Source organism: Myxocyprinus asiaticus, chromosome 21, assembly GCF_019703515.2.
Source record: "Myxocyprinus asiaticus isolate MX2 ecotype Aquarium Trade chromosome 21, UBuf_Myxa_2, whole genome shotgun sequence".
In the NCBI taxonomy this organism is placed as follows: Eukaryota; Metazoa; Chordata; class Actinopteri; order Cypriniformes; family Catostomidae; genus Myxocyprinus; species Myxocyprinus asiaticus.
In genome coordinates this window covers 20,692,513-20,712,184 of record NC_059364.1, presented here as the reverse complement: position 1 = coordinate 20,712,184, position 19,672 = coordinate 20,692,513, and the positions used below count along the sequence as shown (strand labels likewise).

Below are 19,672 nucleotides of genomic sequence, written 5' to 3'. Positions count from 1 at the left end.
AGTCTCTCAGGAACCTGATGATCAAGTCATGCTTCCCCAAGTACTTACCATCTACTGAATCGTGATGAGCCGAAATAGCGGCTACATACACCTTCAAGGTGGAGGGGGACAGCCACCCCTCCAGCCTCTCCTGCAGGAAAGAAAGCACCGATCCGACTGCGCATCTCTGGGGGTCTTCGCATCGGGAAGAACACCACTTAGTGAACAGACGCCACTTCAAGGCACACAGGTGCCTCATAGAGGGAGCCCTAGCCTGAGTGATTGTGTCTACCACCGCGGGTGGTAGGCCACTTAGGTCTTCCACGTCCCGGCCAGGGGCCAGATGTGGAGATTCCAGAGGTCTGGTCACGGGTGCCAGATGGTGCCCCATCCCTGAGAAAGAAGGTCCTTCCTCAGGGGAATTCATCAGGGGGGGCTGTCGCGTGGAGCGTGAGATCTGAGAACCACGTCTGGGTGGGCCAGTAGGTTGCTACTAGGATGACCTGCTCCTCGTCCTCCCTGACCTTGCACAGAGTCTGTGCAAGTAGGCTCACTGGGGGAAACACATATTTGTGTAGACCGCCTTGATGGTTGATGTATGCTACCATCGCTGTGTTGTCCGTCCGGACCAACATGTGTTTGCCCTGGATCAATGGCTGGAACCTCCGCTGGGCGAGCAGTACTGCCAAAAAATCTAGGCATTTGATGTGCCAACGCAGCCGCGGGCCAGTCCAGGAGCCGGCAGCTTTGTGCCCGTTGCGTCCGGCGCCCAAGCCCGTCTTGGAGGTGCCTGTGGTAACCACGACGTGCTTGGAGACCTGCTCTAGGGGAACCCCTGCCCGTAGAAATGCAAGGTTGGTCCAAGGGCTGAAGAGGCGGCAACAGATCGGCTTGATGGTCACGTGATGTGTCCCGTGGCGCCATGTCCATCTCAGGACTCTAGTCTGAAGCCAGTGCTGAAGCGGTCTCATATGCATCAACCCGAGCGGTGTGGCCGCCGCTGAGGATGCCATATGCCCCAGGAGCCTCTGAAAAAGTTTCAGTGGAACCGCTGCCCTCCGTCTGAATGCCTTCAGACAGTTCAGCACCGACTGCACACTCTCGTTCGTGAAGCGTGCAATCATCGAGACTGAGTCCAACTCCAAACCAAGAAAAGAGATGCTCTGAACCGGGGAGAGCTTGCTCTTTTCCCAGTTGACCCGAAGCCCCAGTTGGCTGAGGTGCCGGAGCATGAGGTCCTTGAGTGCGCACAGCAACTCTCGAGAGTGAGCTAGGATTAGCCAGTTGAGAATGCGGAATCCCACTTCCCTTAGCGGGGCAAGGGCTGCCTCTGCGACCTTCGTGAAGACACGAGGGGACAAGGACAGGCCGAAGGGGAGGACCTTGTACTGGTATGCCTGGCCTTCGAAGGCAAACCACAGGAAGGGTCTGTGTCGAGGTAAGACTAAAACGTGGCAGTACACGCCCTTCAGGTCTACCGCCGTGAACCAATATTGATGCCGGACGCACATTAGGGTGTGTTTTTGCATCAGCATCTTGGACGGGAGTCTGTGCAAAGCCCGGTTCAGTACTCGCAGGTCCAGGATTGGTCGCAACCCACCGCCTTTCTTCGGTAAGATGAAGTAAGGGCTGTAGAACCCTTTCTTCATCTCGGCTGGAGGGACAGGCTTTATCGCGCCCTTGCGCAGAAGGGTAGCAATCTCCACAAGCAAGGTAACGGCATTCTCGCCCTTCACCAAGGTGAAGCGGACGCCGCTGAACCTGGGCAGGTGCCTGGCGAACTGAATCGCGTAGCCGAGTCGGACGGTCCGGGTCAGCCATCACAACGGGTTGGAAAGCGCAAGCCATGCGCCTAAACTCCGGGTGAGGGGGACCAAGGGAATGATCACGTCGGACGTACCTGCGGGTGGGGCCTTGCGGCAGGGCGGAGCTTGAGGTGCCACGAGTACAGAGACATCAAAGCACTTACCTGGCTCCTGCCGCCCACCATAAGTTTGGCCGAGAAGGGGGGAGGAGGAATCTCGTTCCTGTAGTCCACTGGAACCAATCCCGTGTGGGCATGTTTATGCCACAGCTGGGCGCACAAGGGCGGGGGGTCCGCCGCAGGAGCACCATACCTGCCAAAATGGGACGGTGGACAGTGGTCATGACGACGGCCGTGCGCACCGGATATGTGACCCAGGATACGAGGGAAACATTCTTTTGTCAGGATTTTGGGTGCCGCAGCCTCCTGGGCATGCGGCGACAAAATATTCTCCTCCCGGCCCTCCACCGGGGGATGGAGTGGTCTGTCGACCAGCCCCAGAGAAGTGGGTCTCCTCGCCCCTGGGTCGACCATCTCGGGGGTGCTTCGAAGCCTTCCTCGGGTTCTTAGCGGCCGGCCACGAGATAGGTGGCGTCTGCTTCTTGCAGAGGGCTCCACGCCGGAGCCGGGTCATGGGGGCAGGCTGCGGCGAAGCCGGTGTTGTTGCTGCAGGAGGACGCCCTTGGCGATGAGCAGACAGGGTTCGGGGTCTTAAGCCACGCCGGGGCAGGATATGTTGTAAGGCCTCCTGGGCAAAGTCCTCAACGGCGTTGCCAAACAGGCCAACCTGGGAAATGGAGACGTCAAGGAACCGTGTCTTGTCCGCTTCTCCCATCTCAACCAAGTTGAGCCAAAGGTGGTGCTCCTGGACCACAAGGGTGGACATCGCCTGCCCGAGAGACCGCGCTGTGACCTTCATCACCCGGAGAGTGAGGTCGGTCGCCGAGCGCAGTTCCTGCATCAATCCTGGGTGTACTTGCAGGAGAGCCATGGCATGCAGGGCAGAGGCGGCTTGTCCAGCGGCACCGCAGGCCACAGTCATCAGGGACGACGTAAACCTACAGGCCCTGGATGGGAGCTTTGGGCACCCGTGCCAGGTGGCGGTGCTCTGCACCGCGAGTGCTTTATCCACCTGGGGGATCACCGAATACCCCCTGCCCGCTCCACCATCGAGGGTAGTGAGAGCGGGGGAGCTGAAATACCGGGACCGGGTAGTAAAAGGTGCCTCCCACGATCTTGTCAGCTCCTCATGCACTTCTGGGAAGAAAGGAACGGGGGCGGGGCGTGGCTGCGAGCGGCGCCCCGAGCCCAGGAACCAATCGTCGAGCCGCGAGGGTTCAGGGAAAGCATGTCCGTCATTTCCGCATCGGCGTGAGACTGGCCGACCGTTCCCGAAGGAGGAAGCCCAGCCGAAGCCTCTGCGTCAGACTGGACGAGCCCGCTCTCCGATGCTGCGCTCGATAACGCATCGTCTTCCCGAGCTCCGAACGAGAAGTCGAACTTGTGCTGAGACGAGATGAGATCGGGGCAAGCAAGCGTGCTGGGGAATGGGAGGTCCGTGGGGGTATACCCGGCGGAGGTGGTCCCATTGATGTCCCCAAATCGCCCCCAGTGCTAACCGACGCGGTTTCTTACGAAAGCAAGCCGCGACCGCAACGTTGCCATGGTCATGTTCTCACAATGAGGAAATGACTAATCCATGAACGATGTCTCTGCGTGGGCAGTGCCCAGACACATAAGACAGTGATCGTGGCTGTCAGAAGCGGAGAGATAATGACCGCAACCAGGAATAACACACAAATGGAAAGGCATCTTTAAAAATACGCGTGTGCCGCTCTTTTTGTGAATGAAAATATACTCTTTTAGAAAATACTCTCTTATTTTTGCTCTGTCGAAGCTCCCAGGGGTGTTCTCTGCACTCCACGAGTGCAGAGGGGGAGAAGCCACTGAAATATGTCGTAAATCCAGCAGTTTTGAGATGCGTCTTTGGAGGGAATTGAATTCAGTGCACTGAATACAACCGCTCGGCTCCAAAGAGAAAATCTGAATGAGTGGTTGCATACCAGCTCCTTTTATACCCATATGTCTGGGGGAGTGGCATGCAAATTCCACTCGCCAATTCTCATTGGCCTTTTTTAAAAAAAGCAGAGGTGTTTGGGGCTCCCAAGAGTGACCCCTAGTGTCACTACATCGACACAACGTCGAGTGAGTGACAGATAGGGAACATTTATTTGCTGTTATTAAGGATTAAGAATGCTCCACAAATGATTGACTTTGGGGGTTGAATATTTTTGACGATATTTGTGGAGAGAATTAGTTATTTTTTATTTTTAAATTTGGGTTAACTGAACTCTTTGCTCTCAAAATCACTCAAACGTGTATTAAAAACGTACTTTGACTGTTTACGGAGGTTTTAGTTGATGTGTTTTAATTCACATCACCAGAATGTATTGCTGGTCAGGGGGGTTGAATAATTTTGATTGCAACTGATTGCAATATATATATATATATATATATATAATAGTTGACTAATCAGTTTAAAAGCTAAAGTGTGTTATTTCTGCGCCACTAGTGGTAAAATAATCAGTTTTCAAAAGATTCAAGAAAAATCCCCTCATCTTTCATTGGTTGTACAAACAGATAGTGCCACGCCAAATTCGTATAATTGGTCGAGCCAGTGTTTTTTGCTGTGTCAGAATGCTCAAATAAACAGAAGAATGTTTTGAAAGTTCCATAGAGCCACAGTGTTACACTTTTCGGATAAATAAACCTCAAAATGATTTACTTTTAGTTCACTATGCATATTAAAAATGTATAAAATAATAAAAAAAAATGGGTACATTGAAAAAAACCTTAAAATTATACTGCTTTAAGGAATCCCTGTATAATTAGTCTGGTTTCGGGTTCACCAGACATATGCATTCGTGCATTCAAAAACAGCTAGATCTCAATGCACTTTTTTTAAATTAGAATATTTTTTACTTGACATACTGTCTTAAAAATGCAATCCTCGTGCTCAAAAATAGTGTGAGATCCAAAGCACTGGCCTAAGAGATCCGGCTGAATAAGTATGTTGTAGTGGTGATGCATTAAATGGTCGAATTTAAAGAAGCTACTTTTCTGAGAGGGTTTTACCATGCAAACTGTCTAACAGTTAAAATATATCAAAACTAAAAATATATAAGAAATAATCTAGACTACTAGTCAACATCACAAATGGACCAGTCGGTTGCTGGAAGACAGTTGATCAGTCAACCATTATGACCCATTCCTTGTACTGTCTGACTGCAGAGACGGACACACAGGTCTTAAGTCCTAGTCAGTGATGCTTCCACAAACCAGATGCAAAGGAAGAAAGGAAAGATCAATACTAATAATTTCATGGTGACGGGGTGGGCAAAGGAATGACACATTGTTTGTGTTTTCCAGTATCATTAAAATTCTGGTGTAAAAAGGCACAATGAAAAAGTCTATCCCAGCTGACCATAGTTTAAAATGGATCCTTGGAAAATCAAGAAAGAGAGAGAGAACAATAGATTGAGAGAGTGAGAGAGAGAAAGAAGGGAGGTGAGTGTACTGCCTAGGGAAAAGAATCTGACTTCAAAAACAGCAGCACTCAGAGGGAAATGCTTGGCTAAAGAAGAAAACACAGATATAACCAAGAGACCCGATAATCATTGGGATAATGAGCTCTGGATTGCATTTACAGGGATCTTTGTGCAGCACTGAAGTGTATGGCACTGTTCTGATTAACAAATGCAGCTCCCTGGGAGAAGACACAGTGGACATACAGTGCATTCAGAAAGTATTCAGACCCCTTCATGTTTTTCACATTTTGTTATGTTGCAGCCTTATGCTAAAATGCTTTAATTTGTTTTTTCACATCAGTCTACACTCCATACCCCATAATGACAAAGCAAAAACCAGATTTTTGATAACTTTGCAAATCTATTAAAAAGAAAACACTGAAATATCACATTTACATAAGTATTCAGACTCTTAATTCAGTACTTAGCACCTTTGGCAGCGATTACAGCCTCAAGTCTTTTTTGGGTATGATGCGACAAACTTTGCACACCTGAATTTAGGGATTTTCTGACATTCTTCTCTGCAGATCCTCTCAAGCTCTGTCAGGTTGGATGGGGACCATCGGTGGACAGCCATTTTCAGGTCTCTCAAGAGATTCGGTTGTATTATGTGATGGTATTGCGTATGTGATGAGCGGTGCTTGGTTTCCTCCAGACGTGACGCTTGGAATTGAGGCCAAACAGTTCAATCTTCCTTTCATCAGACCACAGAATCTTGTTTCTCACAATCTGAGAGTCCTTTAGGTGCTTTTTTATGTTTTTGAACTGGGGAGAGGCTTCCGTCAGGTCACTCTGCCATAAAGCCCAGATCGGTGGAGTGTTGCAGTGATGGTTGTCCTTCTGCAAGTTTCTCCCATCTCCACACATGATCTCTGGAGCTCAACCAGAGTGACCATCGGGTTCTTGGCAACCTTTATTTCCAAGGCCCTTGTCCCACGATTGCTCAGTTTGGCCGGGCAGCCAATTCTAGGAAGAGTCCTGATTGTTTCAAACTTCTTTTATTTAAGAATTATGAGGGCCACTGTGCTCTTGGAAACCTTCAGTGCAGCCGAAAATGTTTTGTAGCCTTTCCCAGATCTGTGCCTTGACACAATCCTGTCTCTGAGCTCTGCAGGCAGTTCATTTGACCTTGTGGCTTGGTTTTTGTTCTGATATGAATTTTCAGCTGCGACACCTTATATAGACCGGTGTGTGCCTTTCCAAATCATGTCCAATCAATTGAATTTGCCACAGGTGGACTCCAATCAAAGTGTAGAAACATCTCAAAGATGACCCAGAGAAATAGGATGCACCTGAGCTAAATTTCAAGTGTCATAGCAAAGGGTCTGAATACTTATGTCAATGTAATATTTCAGTTTTTTCTTTTTAATAAATTTGCAAAGTTATCAAAAATCTGGTTTTTGCTTTGTCATTATGGGGTATGGAGTGTAGATTTATGTGAAAAAAATAAATAATTTAAAGCATTTTAGCAGAAGGCTGCAACATAACAAAATGTGAAAAATAAAATGAAGGAGTCTGAATACTTTCTAAATGCACTGTACATTATAAAGGCTTTTTAACAGTCTGTACAGTAAAGCAGCCCAAGCAGGACAGACATTATACATTAGCATACACACAGGCCCTGATTTACTAAGATTACAAATAAAGGGTACTAATTTGTTTGTGCAGTCTAACAAATTGTGTGTGCTATTTGTTGTATTGCAGGTGATTTACAAAGAATAATTGTGCAAATAGGTTGCAAATAGGTTGGACACACCCATATATACAGGAGGCTTGTGCTTTTGCTAATTGTAGGTAAAATGTTTCCTCCCTTTAAAAGGTTTATTTTGATATGCTAACTATGGTTCCCTTTCAAATCAGTAACTTTGGCGATGTGTCAGTAGCTGATGCTTTGGGAGCTCCTTCTAGGGGCAATGACATTGAATCCCTATACCATCACACCAATTTGGTTTGCTGGTGACGCTTAGCCCTCTGCCTTATCCATTGGTCATTGTGTGAATATAAGCTGGAGCCTGGTGTCACACCATCAGAAATTTTCCTCTTTCAGGGTTGCATAGACATGTCTTGTGCACTAGAACCATAAACCAAGGCTTTGCTGTTCTAATTTGCACCTGGTCAGAGAGTGGAACTCCTTTTCCCTGTGTGCTCCATCAAATTAAAAAGCATATCCTTAAAACACTTTCAGTGTTGCAAGTTTGTTTTCATTGTGTTTGTTTTGACTGTGATAAACAAACTAAAAGAGCCATTTGCTGAAAAACGTCTTTGTAAAGTTGATAATGTTTTACAAGTTTTTTCCAACTTGTAAGCGATATTCTGTATTCCTATGTTTGACGGGCCATGAACACTCATGGGGTACGATTGTGTTCACTTTGAATGCATGAAGCTTAGGATGCTGTGCTTGCAGCTTGCTTTCATTAGGAAAGTTGGAGCCGGTCTCCCTCCCTCCTGCTTTGCTCCTGCTTCGCTCCTTCTGTGTCTCCCAAGGGACCAAATGAAGGAAGAGCATGAGAATGAGATATAGAATTTAGAGATTATAAAGAGTATTTGCTGTCGGCACAAGCCTTGCACACCTCTTCTTCTCTATATGTAATGTCTTCACCCGTTCGGTTCACTCGTGATGACCTGCGCCCTATGATCGATGGGCATGGTTCTATCACGTTTGCTGGTGAGGTTGATAAGGAAAAAGATGCTATATCATTGGAGGCCTTTGATGCTGAGACCTGGTCCTCGAACAGCTGGTAAAGACATGGCACTCTCCATATTCAGCAAGAGCTCATGTCTCCGGTGCATGGAAATTTAAGCCAGTGCATCCATTCAAACTATGTATACTCACAGATGTCAGATCTGAGCAAAAAGGACTAGGCTGTCTTGCTTGATGCCCCAGTGTGTCAGCAGGGCCTCTTTGGTGATGGTACTGATGCTTTCATAGAGAGGTTTCAATCGGCGAAGAAGCTATCGCTGGCCTACAGACAAATCCTCTCGAGGCGGGGTAGCTCTGTAGCCCAGCTTGGTCACTCACGCTCAATGTCAGGCAGCATACAGCCAAACAGAGTGATATAAGCATGAACCTAGTTCATTCCCATAGACAGATGTCAGGGTGACAGTGAAAAAGCAAGCCGAGTAGCCTGGACCCAAGCAGAAGGGGCACTTTTTGGACCTCGTCCCAGCTGTAAAGTAAAAAAACGGGGGAATGCGACCCATACTGGACTTGAGACCCTTGAATCAGACACTCAGGAAGTCTCCATTCAAGACGATTATTCAGAGACAGATCCTGTCTCGTGTCTGCACTCTAGACTGGTTTGTATTTATCGACCTAAAATATGCATAACTTCATGTGCAGTTTGCCCCTCGACACAGGCCGTTCTTGAGATTTTCCTTCGAGATGACTACATTCCAGTTCAGTGTTCTGCCCTTGGGGTTCGCCATGGCTCTTCACACATTCATGAAATGTGTCGATGCAGCGCTTGATCCGCTGAAGCTGAGCAGCATCCGCATATTGAATTACCTCGATGATTGGCTTCTGCTAGAGGCACAGGCCTGCAAATACAGGGATCTGTTGCTCATGCGTTTGGAGCAGCTGGGCCTTAGGGTCAATTGGAGAAAGAGCGTTTTGGTGCTAAATCAGCAAGTTTCCTTCCTAGGAATAAAACTCGACTTGGTTGCCATGTCGGCACACCTGACCGACTAACGTGTTCAGTCCATTCTCTTACACTTGACAAGGTTCAAGTTGGGGAGAACCCTGCCATTGCATCAGTTCCAGCGAGCGCTAGGTTTTATAGCCATTGCAGCTGGTGTCAACCCGCTAGGCTTGCTATGGATAAAACATCTCCAGTGCTGGCTCAGCTCGAGGATCCCTCATCACGTTTGGTGACATGGTAACCTCCTAGTGATACATCACTGTTTAGCCATGCTAGCTATTTGGAGGAGAACCGCATTTTAGTGGAAAGTGTGACATTCACCAAGATGGGCAGATGCAAAGTTGTGGCCATGGACGCATCCAACACAGGCTGAGCAGCTCTGTGCAATGAACATCGGGCATTTGGCACCTAGACAGATGCACAAACTGTGTGGCACATAAATCTTCTGGAGGTGCTAGCAGTCCTCTTGTCTCTGAAAGCCTTTCGATCAGACAAGCAAGGGTCTCACATTCTGATTCGTTCGGACAGCATGGCAATTGTGGCGTATATAAATTGCCAAGGAGGAGTACAGTCATGCCCAATGCTGAACCTGGTGAGCCAAGTGCTCCTCTGGAGCGAGTCACGTCCTCAGCCCCGGAAATTTCGTTGAGGAGGGATCTGCTCTCACAAGCTTGAGGCACAATCTGGCATTTTCTGTCACTCTGTCAGTCTGGGTTTTTGTCTGACAGGACCGTGGCATTATCGTCCTATGTCTGTCTTGTGTTTTGTTGTCTGTCTTTGTGTGGGTACACGGTTTCAGTTCTATTCCCTGCCTTGCGCTCTTTGGTCTGTCTTGTTTCATGTCTGGAGAATGGTGTCTGGGTCCTGACTTCCTGTCTGGTTCGGTCGGTGTCGGGATCCAGACACTCTTGCTCCATGTCTGTCTATTACTAACGTGGGTGCATCACGCTTATGTCATCTTGGCAGCATGCACTCGTGTCAAAAGTTTAAGCCTGTCTCTCGCGAACACGGGTGTGCCTCGCGTTGCTCGCCCAGGTCGCGAGCTGTCTTCATGTTGTGCTGAGGTTCGGTCACTTCGGTCTGAGGTGTCGGTTGTGTGTGTGGCTGAACTCTCACACAGGTGTCCTTTCTTGTTTTTGTCGCCTGTTGTGTGCATCGTGTGACATTTGCCTTGCAATGTGTGGTCAGGTTTCGTTTAGCGTGAGAATGCATGTCATTGCTTTGTTTGGCGTTGCTACACATTCTCTCATCTTGTTTATCCGTTGACATGGGCGTATATTGCCTTATATTCTTGCCGATGTGCGCTCATGCAATTTGGGTGTTTTGTTGTCTTGTGAGAGCACGTGGCTTTGTTTGTTTCTGTATCGCCATGTGTCTCTGTCTTTCGTCATACCCTGCCTCCTTGTTTGCTTATTATTAGTTCATTTGTTACACCTGCCCTGCATTAACCTGTTCGATTTCCTTTCCTATTTTAGTCTCCTCGTGTGTGCTGTCCAGTGCCAGTTCATCTTGTGTGTTCAGTCGGTCCTGTCTCATTTCGGTCCTGCTCACGATCACTTCCCTATTCAGTCCGGTCGGTCCTGTTGTCCTGTTTCCCCTACCCCATCCTGGATTATTGTAGTTTACGTTTATTGTTTTTCCCCATTGTGGGTGTTTGTAATTGTTTTTGCTTTTGTTTTTGTAAAAATAATTTTCCTTGTTTTTTTAACTCTGCATTTGGGTCCTGCCTCTGCTTCTCTGATATTTTCAGCCAGAGCTATGTAGACTGCATGTCTGGCCTCTTAACAGGGCTCGTCTGACACAATAGGGTTGTCGCAACCGGTGTCGCAATCAGACTTTTTACTCTCTTTGAAAACTGTGCTGCTACTCGCTTTGGCATCAGTCAAACATGAAAGGGACCATCAGGCCTTTTCGGTCAGCAACCCTTGTTTAGAGTTTGGACCAGGCCTGTCAAAGCATTCTCAAGCTCAGAAAGGGTTATGTGCCCAAAGAGCTGGCAACCCTATTAAAGCTCAGGTTGTTACCCTGAAGGTGTTCTCTCCTCCACCCATTGAGTCAGACGAGACTAAAAGATTACATATCCACTGCCCTGTGAGGGCATTATGCATGTACATTGACTAAACGAGTCAATTCAGGGTGTCTGAACTACTCTTTGTTTTCTTTGAAGGCCATTCACAGGGGTTGGCCATCTCCAAGCAAAGACTTTTCCACTGGGTCATGGATGCCATTAGGCTCAATTATGATTTGCAAGGCATACAGTGTCCCATGGGTGTTAAAGCTCATTCCACCAGGAGTATGGTCTCCTCCTGGGCATGGGCAAAGAGTGTGTCACTAAAAGACATACATGTATGTCTTGCTGCAGTTTGGGCTTCCCCTAACACCTTTTCCAAGTTTTATAACCTGCATGTATCTTTCCTCTCTTCTCATATATTCACAGAGGAGGAGGGTTGATTATCCAGTGATCACTGATCAGTTGGTTAGTATCGTTGAATTGGGTGTTAGATCAAAAACTGTGTTCTCTCAATTCCCCCTGGTATGAATGAGATCATGCAAGCAATGTTTCACTACCCTGTTGGCTAGTGTCATTGTACCAAAGCCCTTGGCCAGGCGACTGCCCTGCTCCCCTCCTTCCTGCTAAATAAGAAGATGTGCTGAGACATTGTCTCTTTCTTGGCATCGAGCCATATGGTTTATTGTTCATCCACTTTCCATCCTATTTTTCAATATAAAGGCGTTGTTATAGCAATGTCTTTTTACTACCCTGTTGGCTAGTGGGCATTGCCCTATCTTCAGCATGGTATTATTATACGGCTCCCACAATGTCAGCTACTAATGCAGTGTAAATGAGCAAAATAGTGCACAATAGTGCTCTTGCTTCATTTACTCGTACATTATAAACCTAAAACGCACACAGAAAGAGGTTAGCTCTTCAAGAGCTGATCAGTTTGACCATGAGGTGACAGCCCATTTTAAGATGAAGAGCTTGTATATGTGAATTTGAGGGGATTGAACAGTTTCATGTCAGCCTTTTCATTGCACAGTCATGTAAAGAGAATAGAAAATACTAACCACTTTGTCCTCCTTCTTCTTTAGTGTCACAGGAGCAGCACAGCAAGAGAGAGAGAAAACGGATGGTGGGTGGAGGAGGAGAAGAAGAGAGAGAGGTGTATAAAAATTATAATCACATTTGAAAACATGAGATCATTTAGAAGCACATTGGAATAAAATCCAAAAACAGAAGCACAAATATCAGCTCCCATACTGCCAGTAACAGCACCAAAAGTTGTCAACTTAAATTGTATTGTCTAGTTATGAAAAACAAAATGTCTAGGAATATTTTACACCAGACATAATCATTAAGGAATTGTTCATGATCATGCAAGTGTGCTCCGTATGGTGGTGTAAATTTGCAAGTATGTTGCCACCCACAGGGCAAAGCTAGGAGGTGCAGCCTTTTGCAATGAGATTTACAATGAGATTTTCAATGAATAATTCCCAGTGGAAATTAATGTAGGAAGGGGTCAATGAAAACGAGAACATTACAGTAGATTTACCATCCAAAGAATACTCACAGACACTAAAACGCTACTATACAGTAACTACAGACACACCATCCACTGGAAAAAAATAAAAAAAGCACACTAAAGCAGGGTGAAAACCCAGGATAGCCCTTGCACTAATGCTGGCAATGTTTTGCTTATAAAAGATTAAAGGAAACAAAGATGGGAGTGTCTGGAGTCTGTCATGGCTGGGCTAAAGAGAGAATTTTGGGACTTTTCATTCTTCTGAGTTAATTCACAGTATTTTTGATTGTACAATCACAATATAAAGGGAACACTAAAAAAAATATTTTTGTTGCATATCATATAGACTACTAGTATCAACATTTTTAACATTTCATCACTTGCTGTGCTTCTATTGATTCTTCTTTAGATGGCTGTTGGGTGGGGCGTTATGATTTTCGTAACAGATGTATTGAACTTCCTCAGGTCTATTCAGTCTAGACCAACTGGTCTCAGGCTACTCATAGCAATGGATCTATTAAGTGCATTTCATTGCTGTTAGCTACTGTTTCCAGTCCACCAGATTGAGTAGGTGTAGCTCTCTGTGTTTCACCTACAGGCATCCAGTGACTCCATTATCAAGCCTGCCACTCTCATTAATAGCACAAGCCAAAAGGCTTCGAGAAACAACATGCGCTCATTTTAGCGAAGCTAACCTCAGGGCAGCACCCATCCACAACCAACAGAGACTTTCCTTCCATAGCATCACATGAGGGACTTCTGGTTCCTTCTCACCCCCAGACAAGAGCACCTGAACACCTTTCCACAGATCTCCACAGATAATAATAATACATTCACTGGTCATATCTGAGCTTTCTAAAATACCCATTCACAGGTTTATATCACAGGGTTCAAAATGAACACTTGCCTAAAGCGAAATGCAAGTAAAAATGGCTTTGGTAAATAAATAAAGTAGGTAAGAGATAATGAAGTCAGCTGCTCGAAAAGAAAGAAAAAAAAACATCCTTAATATCAATAGCACTTATCACATGGCTACAATAAATGGACCTGAAAAATGTATTTGAGTTGAAGAAAGAGTCCATGTAATTTAAAGACATGAAACGAAAATAGCTATGTTGGAAATCAATAGTTGCGACAACGGACAATTATTAAGTTTAGCAGTCATTTAAAAAAAAGTTACCACTAAACTGTGTAATAAAATGGAGTTGACCGAATAGGAACTGCAACATAACTGTAATATAAGAACGATAATGTGGCCCTAGCTGATGTAAACAAATCAAATCACACTTACTGTACCCTAAAATCTTTTAAAAAATCTTGTAAAATTTATCAATTCACTCACCACTGGCAGGTGCGGCAAATGTTACTTTTAGACCTTATTTCCAGCACATTGACCTGGTTTCATTGTGTAGCTATAAAAACCTAAATATTTACTACAAAAGCCCACATGTGATATATCTGTAACTAAATTGGTGAATAGTTATGAATATGAATTCACCTCACCTCCTAATCTACTACCTCTGTCTGTGAGCTAATTCTCCCCTTCTGTTGACTCCCTAAACTGCACTCATTATTAGTGAACACTAATTAGCTCTGGACTCAGTGGAGGGAATAGAAAGCAAAGGTAAATATCACACTACAGGAGGTGGGCCACCATTTCAGGTGCTTCCCTTTGCATGGTACGGCTGCCCCTGTGGAGTCTCAGCATGACTTGGGCATCCCAGCGTGAGTGTGCGGTGACCCCCTGGTGACTAACAGCATCATCTTCTCTGACTAATGCCCAATTAACCTTTCTCTCATCCACCCAGTGCTCTGCGACCAGCTCACTGTTCTCTCCTTGTCTCTGCTTAAAAGTCTGCCAATCAGTGGTTAAAGAAGCATGGAAAGCAGACAGGGAATGTAGGTGTTACTCACGTTATTAGAACACAAAGAGACCCTTCCCCCACACCGGGCACAGAACTTAGTCTGGCAGTAGGAGCACAGGTTTCCGCAGCCATCAGCAAACTTGGTCTTGTGGCAGATGCCACAGGTGGGGGTGACATCCTTGTGTTGGCCCTGCTGCCTTTGCTGGGTCTCCGGCCCGATCCGCCTCACCTGCTCCTTGTAGTTGGGAAACTGCTGGTGCAAACTGGACAAGAAAGAAAGAGGACAAAAAAGTGATCAGAATTTAGATTCCAAAAACAACCAGAGCCGTAACCACTAGGTCTGGTTAGTAATACAGATTTCCCGATTCGACCTGATTCAGATTCACAAGCTCTCGATTTGACTCAATTCATATTCATATGGGTACAGTTATAATGTCCATTTTCCTTACATTCTCAGCTAATTCTGTTAATTATACAGGGGACTGTTTAACTAGGTATATTATGAAAATATTAATTTTACAAATTAGATTTTATCATTAGATTTTCATCATTTTGGTCAAATTTTAGCTTTTTTTAAATGTTCAAATCAACGTATTTGATCAATAAATATGATGTCTTGAAATTGTATGTATCACATTAAATATTTAAACAGACAATTTTAGTCACATAGTGTGAAATTTGGTCACATATGCGAGAGATTTACTAGCACTGTAGAGGGTTGTCGCAATAATCAATCTTGGGATTTAAGAATCGATATAAAGACAACAATGCACTAAAAAATGTATGTTTTACCCAGCCCTAGTAGCCAAATAAAGATCGGGGGTACATGTTCCCACAATATCAATATGGGTTATTTAATGGCTGGTTCTCAAATGTTTACATCACCCCAATCTTGACCATTAGGTTACATCCTTAGCTACAACATCGTGTCTCACTGGTTAAATTCCACAGCAAGTTAAGCTTTTGAGTTATTTTTCACAATTAACCTCATAGAACAGAAATAAACCAATGCCTGACTTTTATGTCAGCATGTCGAAAACCCTAATTCAACTCTTAAAATATGTGTTGTCTGAGATAGTATGTTGCAGTATTGTATTGTAGCAGTTACTTAACAGTAATTCTCAAAATAATATGAGGCTGTTAGCTTTATGAAGCTGATGGTATCATGAGATTTCAAAGGACAACAGGGATGCAAAATCTACAGTGAAAAGTCTACAGAACACATTGATCTTATATCAGAATGAAACATTTCTTTCTTTCCCTCCCTCTCTCTCTCTCTCTCTCTCTCTCTCTGGTATTTCTCCACCAGGAAGCGTCATCTCAGACATTCACTTACATATGTATGAAGATTACTTGAAGTTGAACAACAAAAAAGATAATCCAAACAAAAGAGTGACTGATAAATTAATAGCAAATAGGTACACACCCCACACATTGGATTAGAAGATTTACCCCTGCCAAATAAACAGAACTGAAGTCTCATGCATGAATCTGTCCATAGCTTTATTTACACTAAAGGGGTCTTCCTCACAGACTCCTCCGCCATGATGATATCATATGACGTATATTAAAATAAGCAACCTACATAGAGAGTTAAGAGAACAAGCTACCTACAGAATGTGATGAACAAGCGACCAACCATACAGAATTTGCCCCTGAGAAAGACAACTAGATTATGTCATTGCATGCCCCCAGCCCAAACTCAGGTCTCCCTCCCCCTGTGCACCCTACTGCTCCCCTGTTCCTCTAAATTATCCCCAGCAAACTTCCTGTCAGCCAAAACCTAGGTAAAGGGCAAACAGGAAATTGTAAGTGTACTCAAAGATTTTTCTCCAAACACCTTCCCTGTCTTTCATTGGACAGGTAGTCCTGTCCTAAACTCACACCACTGGTTGAGCCAATTTTGTTGTGTCAGGTTTGTTGAGACCCTCACGAAAATTGACTACAGCAGTGTTTTCATAGTGCCACAGAGTCACAGTGTTTACACTGGAATCAACCTACAGTACGTATGGCTTATTTTTATAGTTGTCTCTACAAATTAAGCTGGGATAGGAGAAAGTAGGCTATTTTAACATCAAAAAAATACAAATTAAAAAAATAACATATCACGTTTACTGTTGGCATACGCTCTTCTCAGCTTGATGTACAACCCCGATTCTGAAAAAGTTGGGACAGTATGAAAAATGCTAATAAAAACAAAATGGAGTGATTTGTAAATTATATTCACCCTTTGCTAAATTGAAAGCACTACAACTACACATTATATTATGTTTTTCCTTGTGAATTTCCTTGTTGTTTGAAAATGTACAGTAATTTCAAATCAGATGATTGCAACATGCTCCAAAAAAGTTGAGACAGGGGCAATTTAAGACTAATAACAATTTTATGAGTTGAAATAACAAGGCGATGTGAAACAGGATATGTTAAACAGGTGAGGCATTCGTGTCATAGTATATAGGGAGCCTCCAAAAATGTCCTGGTTACTTGCATAACCTCCGTTCCCTGATGGAGGGAACGAGACGTTGTGTCGATGTAGTGACACTAGGGGTCACTCCTGGGAGCCTGAAACACCTCTGGTCTTTGATAAAAGGCCAATGAAAATTGGCGAGTGGTATTTGCATACCACTCCCCCGAACATACGGGTATAATAGGAGCTGGTATGCAACCACTCATTCAGGTTTTGTGCTGAGGAGCCGAGACAAGGTCCCAGCCATTTCAGTGGGTATTCCAGTGTTATGGCAGGAGGGACACAACGTCTTGTTCCCTCCATCAGGGAACGGAGGTTACGCAAGTAACCAGGATGTTCCCTATCTGTCACTCACTCGACGTTGTGTCGATGTAGTGAAACAAGTTGTCCCTATATGAAACACTACAACTAGCTGAACTGTGTTACGTGAATTGGCGGTGTGTGAAGGGCAGCGCACCAGGCCAACACGCAACCTCCCCCAACATTGTTATGAGTGTCGAACGGCCCTTCGGGAACAAGTCGACTGCCCAAAAGATAGAGAGAGGCTAGCCAAGTCGTGGCCTCTTATCCTCTCTTTTTTTTCTCTCCCCCCCAAAAAAAGAGTGAAATTTGTTAAACGACTGGGGCCACCAGGTCTACGTCGGGGGGGTGTCACTCCCAAGGGGAAGACACCATGGAGACCACACCCCGCCCAGAGAGAGGGGGGTATTTTGAGTGGAAATACGTCACATGGTCTTGCCGAGCTTTGTCAGAAGTATGTCATGTGGAGAAGTCCCATGGAAGGTCCTATGCTACGGGGGAGGAGTTTCTACGAACATGGTGACTGGGGCAGAGGGGCCTCTGACCAAGGAAGACGCAGTTTACCAACAGGGAAACGAATTAGCGGAAGATATATGTCGCATGGGGTTACCTATGGGTGTGGCGCACCTACCCCAGTACAGGGTATAGTTAGACGGCCGTGCGCACCGGGAATGTGACCCAGGGAACAAGGAAACCGCTATTTTACTGAACTCTTGGGAACCGCAGCCACTTGGGCATGTGGCGAAATTAAATGAAAAGGTAACAAAAGATTCTCTTCCCGGCCCTCCACCGGGGGATGGAGTGGTCTGATTACCAAGTCCAGAGCAGCGGGTTTCCTCGTCCATGGGTCGCCCGTCTCAGGGGCACTTCAAAGCCTTTCTCGGGTTCTTGGCAGCCAGCCGTGAGACCGGTGGCATCTGCTTCCTGCGGTGGGCTCCACGCCGGGGCCGGGGAGGACGCCCTTGGTGACGAGCAGACGGACTGTGGGATCTTGAGCCACGCCGGGGCAGGATGTGCCGGATAGCTTCCGTCTGCTGCTTCACCACCGAGAACTGCTGGGCAAAGTCCCATCTCGACCAGGTTGAGCCAAAGGTGGCACTCCTGGACCACCAAGGTGGACATCGCCCACCTGAAAGACCATGCCGTGACCTTCGTAGCCCGGAGGGCGAGGTCAGTCACTGAGCACAGCTCCTGCATCAATCCCGGGGTGTAACTACCCTCGTGCAGTTCCTTTAGCGCCTTGGCTTGGTGGACTTGCAGAAGAGCCATGGCATACAGGGCGGAGGTGGCTTGTCCAGCGGCACCGTAGGCCTTGGCCGTCAGGGACGATGTAAACCTACAGGCCTTGGATGGGAGCTTTGGGCGCCCGCGCCAGGTGGCGGCACTCTGTGGGCATAGGTTTACCACGAGGGATTGAGGGTAGTGAGGGTGGGGGAGCTGAAAGATCGAGACCGGACAGTAAAACGTGCCTCCCACGACCTTGTCAGATCCTCGTGCACTTCCGGGAAGAAAGGAACTGGGGCGGGGCGTGGCTGTGAGTGGCACCGTGAGCCCAGGAACCAATCATCGAGCCGTGAGGGTTCAGGGGAGAGCAGAGGGATCCACTCTAGCCCGACGCTCGCGGCTGCCCGGGAAAGCATGTCCGTCATCTCCTGCGTCAGCCTGGACGAGCCCACTCTCCAATGCTGCGTTCGATAACTCATCACTTTCGCGGGCTCCGAACAAGAGGTCGAACTCGCCATGAGACGAGCCGGCGGACTCATCCGGAAGCCCGATCGGGGCAGACGAGCGTGCTGGGAAATGGGAGGTCCATGGGGGGATACCCGGCGGAGGTGGATCCCTTGGGGTCCCCAAATCGCCCCCAGTGCTAGCCGCGATGGCCTCATACCCATAGGTAGAAGGACCAGGGCGTGGAGCCGCTAGGGTGGCTTGCCTTCGCAACTATGCAAGACCGCATCGTTGCCATGGACATGTTCTCGCAATGAGAACATGACCCATCCACGAACGCTGTCTCCGTGTGGGCAGCACCAAGACACGAAAGACAGCGATCATGACCGTCAGAAGGCGAGAGATAACGACCGCAACCAGGAATAACACACAAATGGAAGGGCATCTTTAAAAAGACATTCCGTGTGTGCCGCTCTTTTAGAGAAATATACTCTTTTTTAGAATATACTCTTTTATTTCTGCTGAAGCGCCCAGGGGCATTCTCTGCAGTGCACCAGTGCAGAGGGGGGAGAAGCCGCTGAAATGCGCTATCAGACCCAGCAGAGGTGAATGAACAGCCATGAGAATTCAGCTCAGTTAGCATCGACCGTTCGGCTCCGAAGAGAAAATCTGAATGAGTGGTTGCATACCAGCTCCTTTTATACCCGTATGTTCAGGGGAGTGGTATGCAAATTCCACTTGCCAATTCCCATTGGCCTTTTCTCAAAGATCAGAGGTGTTTGGGGCTCCCAAGAGCGACCCCTAGTGTCACTATATCGACACAACATCGAGTGAGTGACA

At 46.5% G+C, this 19,672-nt stretch overlaps 1 protein-coding gene across 8 annotated transcripts in view; it reads right to left on the bottom strand.

The window, feature by feature from the left end:
- LOC127411777 (regulating synaptic membrane exocytosis protein 1-like) overlaps window positions 1-19,672 on the bottom strand; it is a 168,915-nt gene that overhangs the window by 90,291 nt on the left and 58,952 nt on the right. For 7 of the 8 annotated variants that reach the window (XM_051647522.1, XM_051647524.1, XM_051647527.1 and 4 more), the window contains 2 exons: window positions 14,447-14,660; window positions 12,078-12,095 (listed from right to left, as the gene is read on the bottom strand). In XM_051647522.1, the coding sequence (XP_051503482.1) occupies window positions 12,078-12,095; window positions 14,447-14,660 (232 nt within the window). The remainder of the gene's footprint in view (window positions 1-12,077; window positions 12,096-14,446; window positions 14,661-19,672) is intronic. The other variant, XM_051647523.1, reaches the window with a different exon arrangement.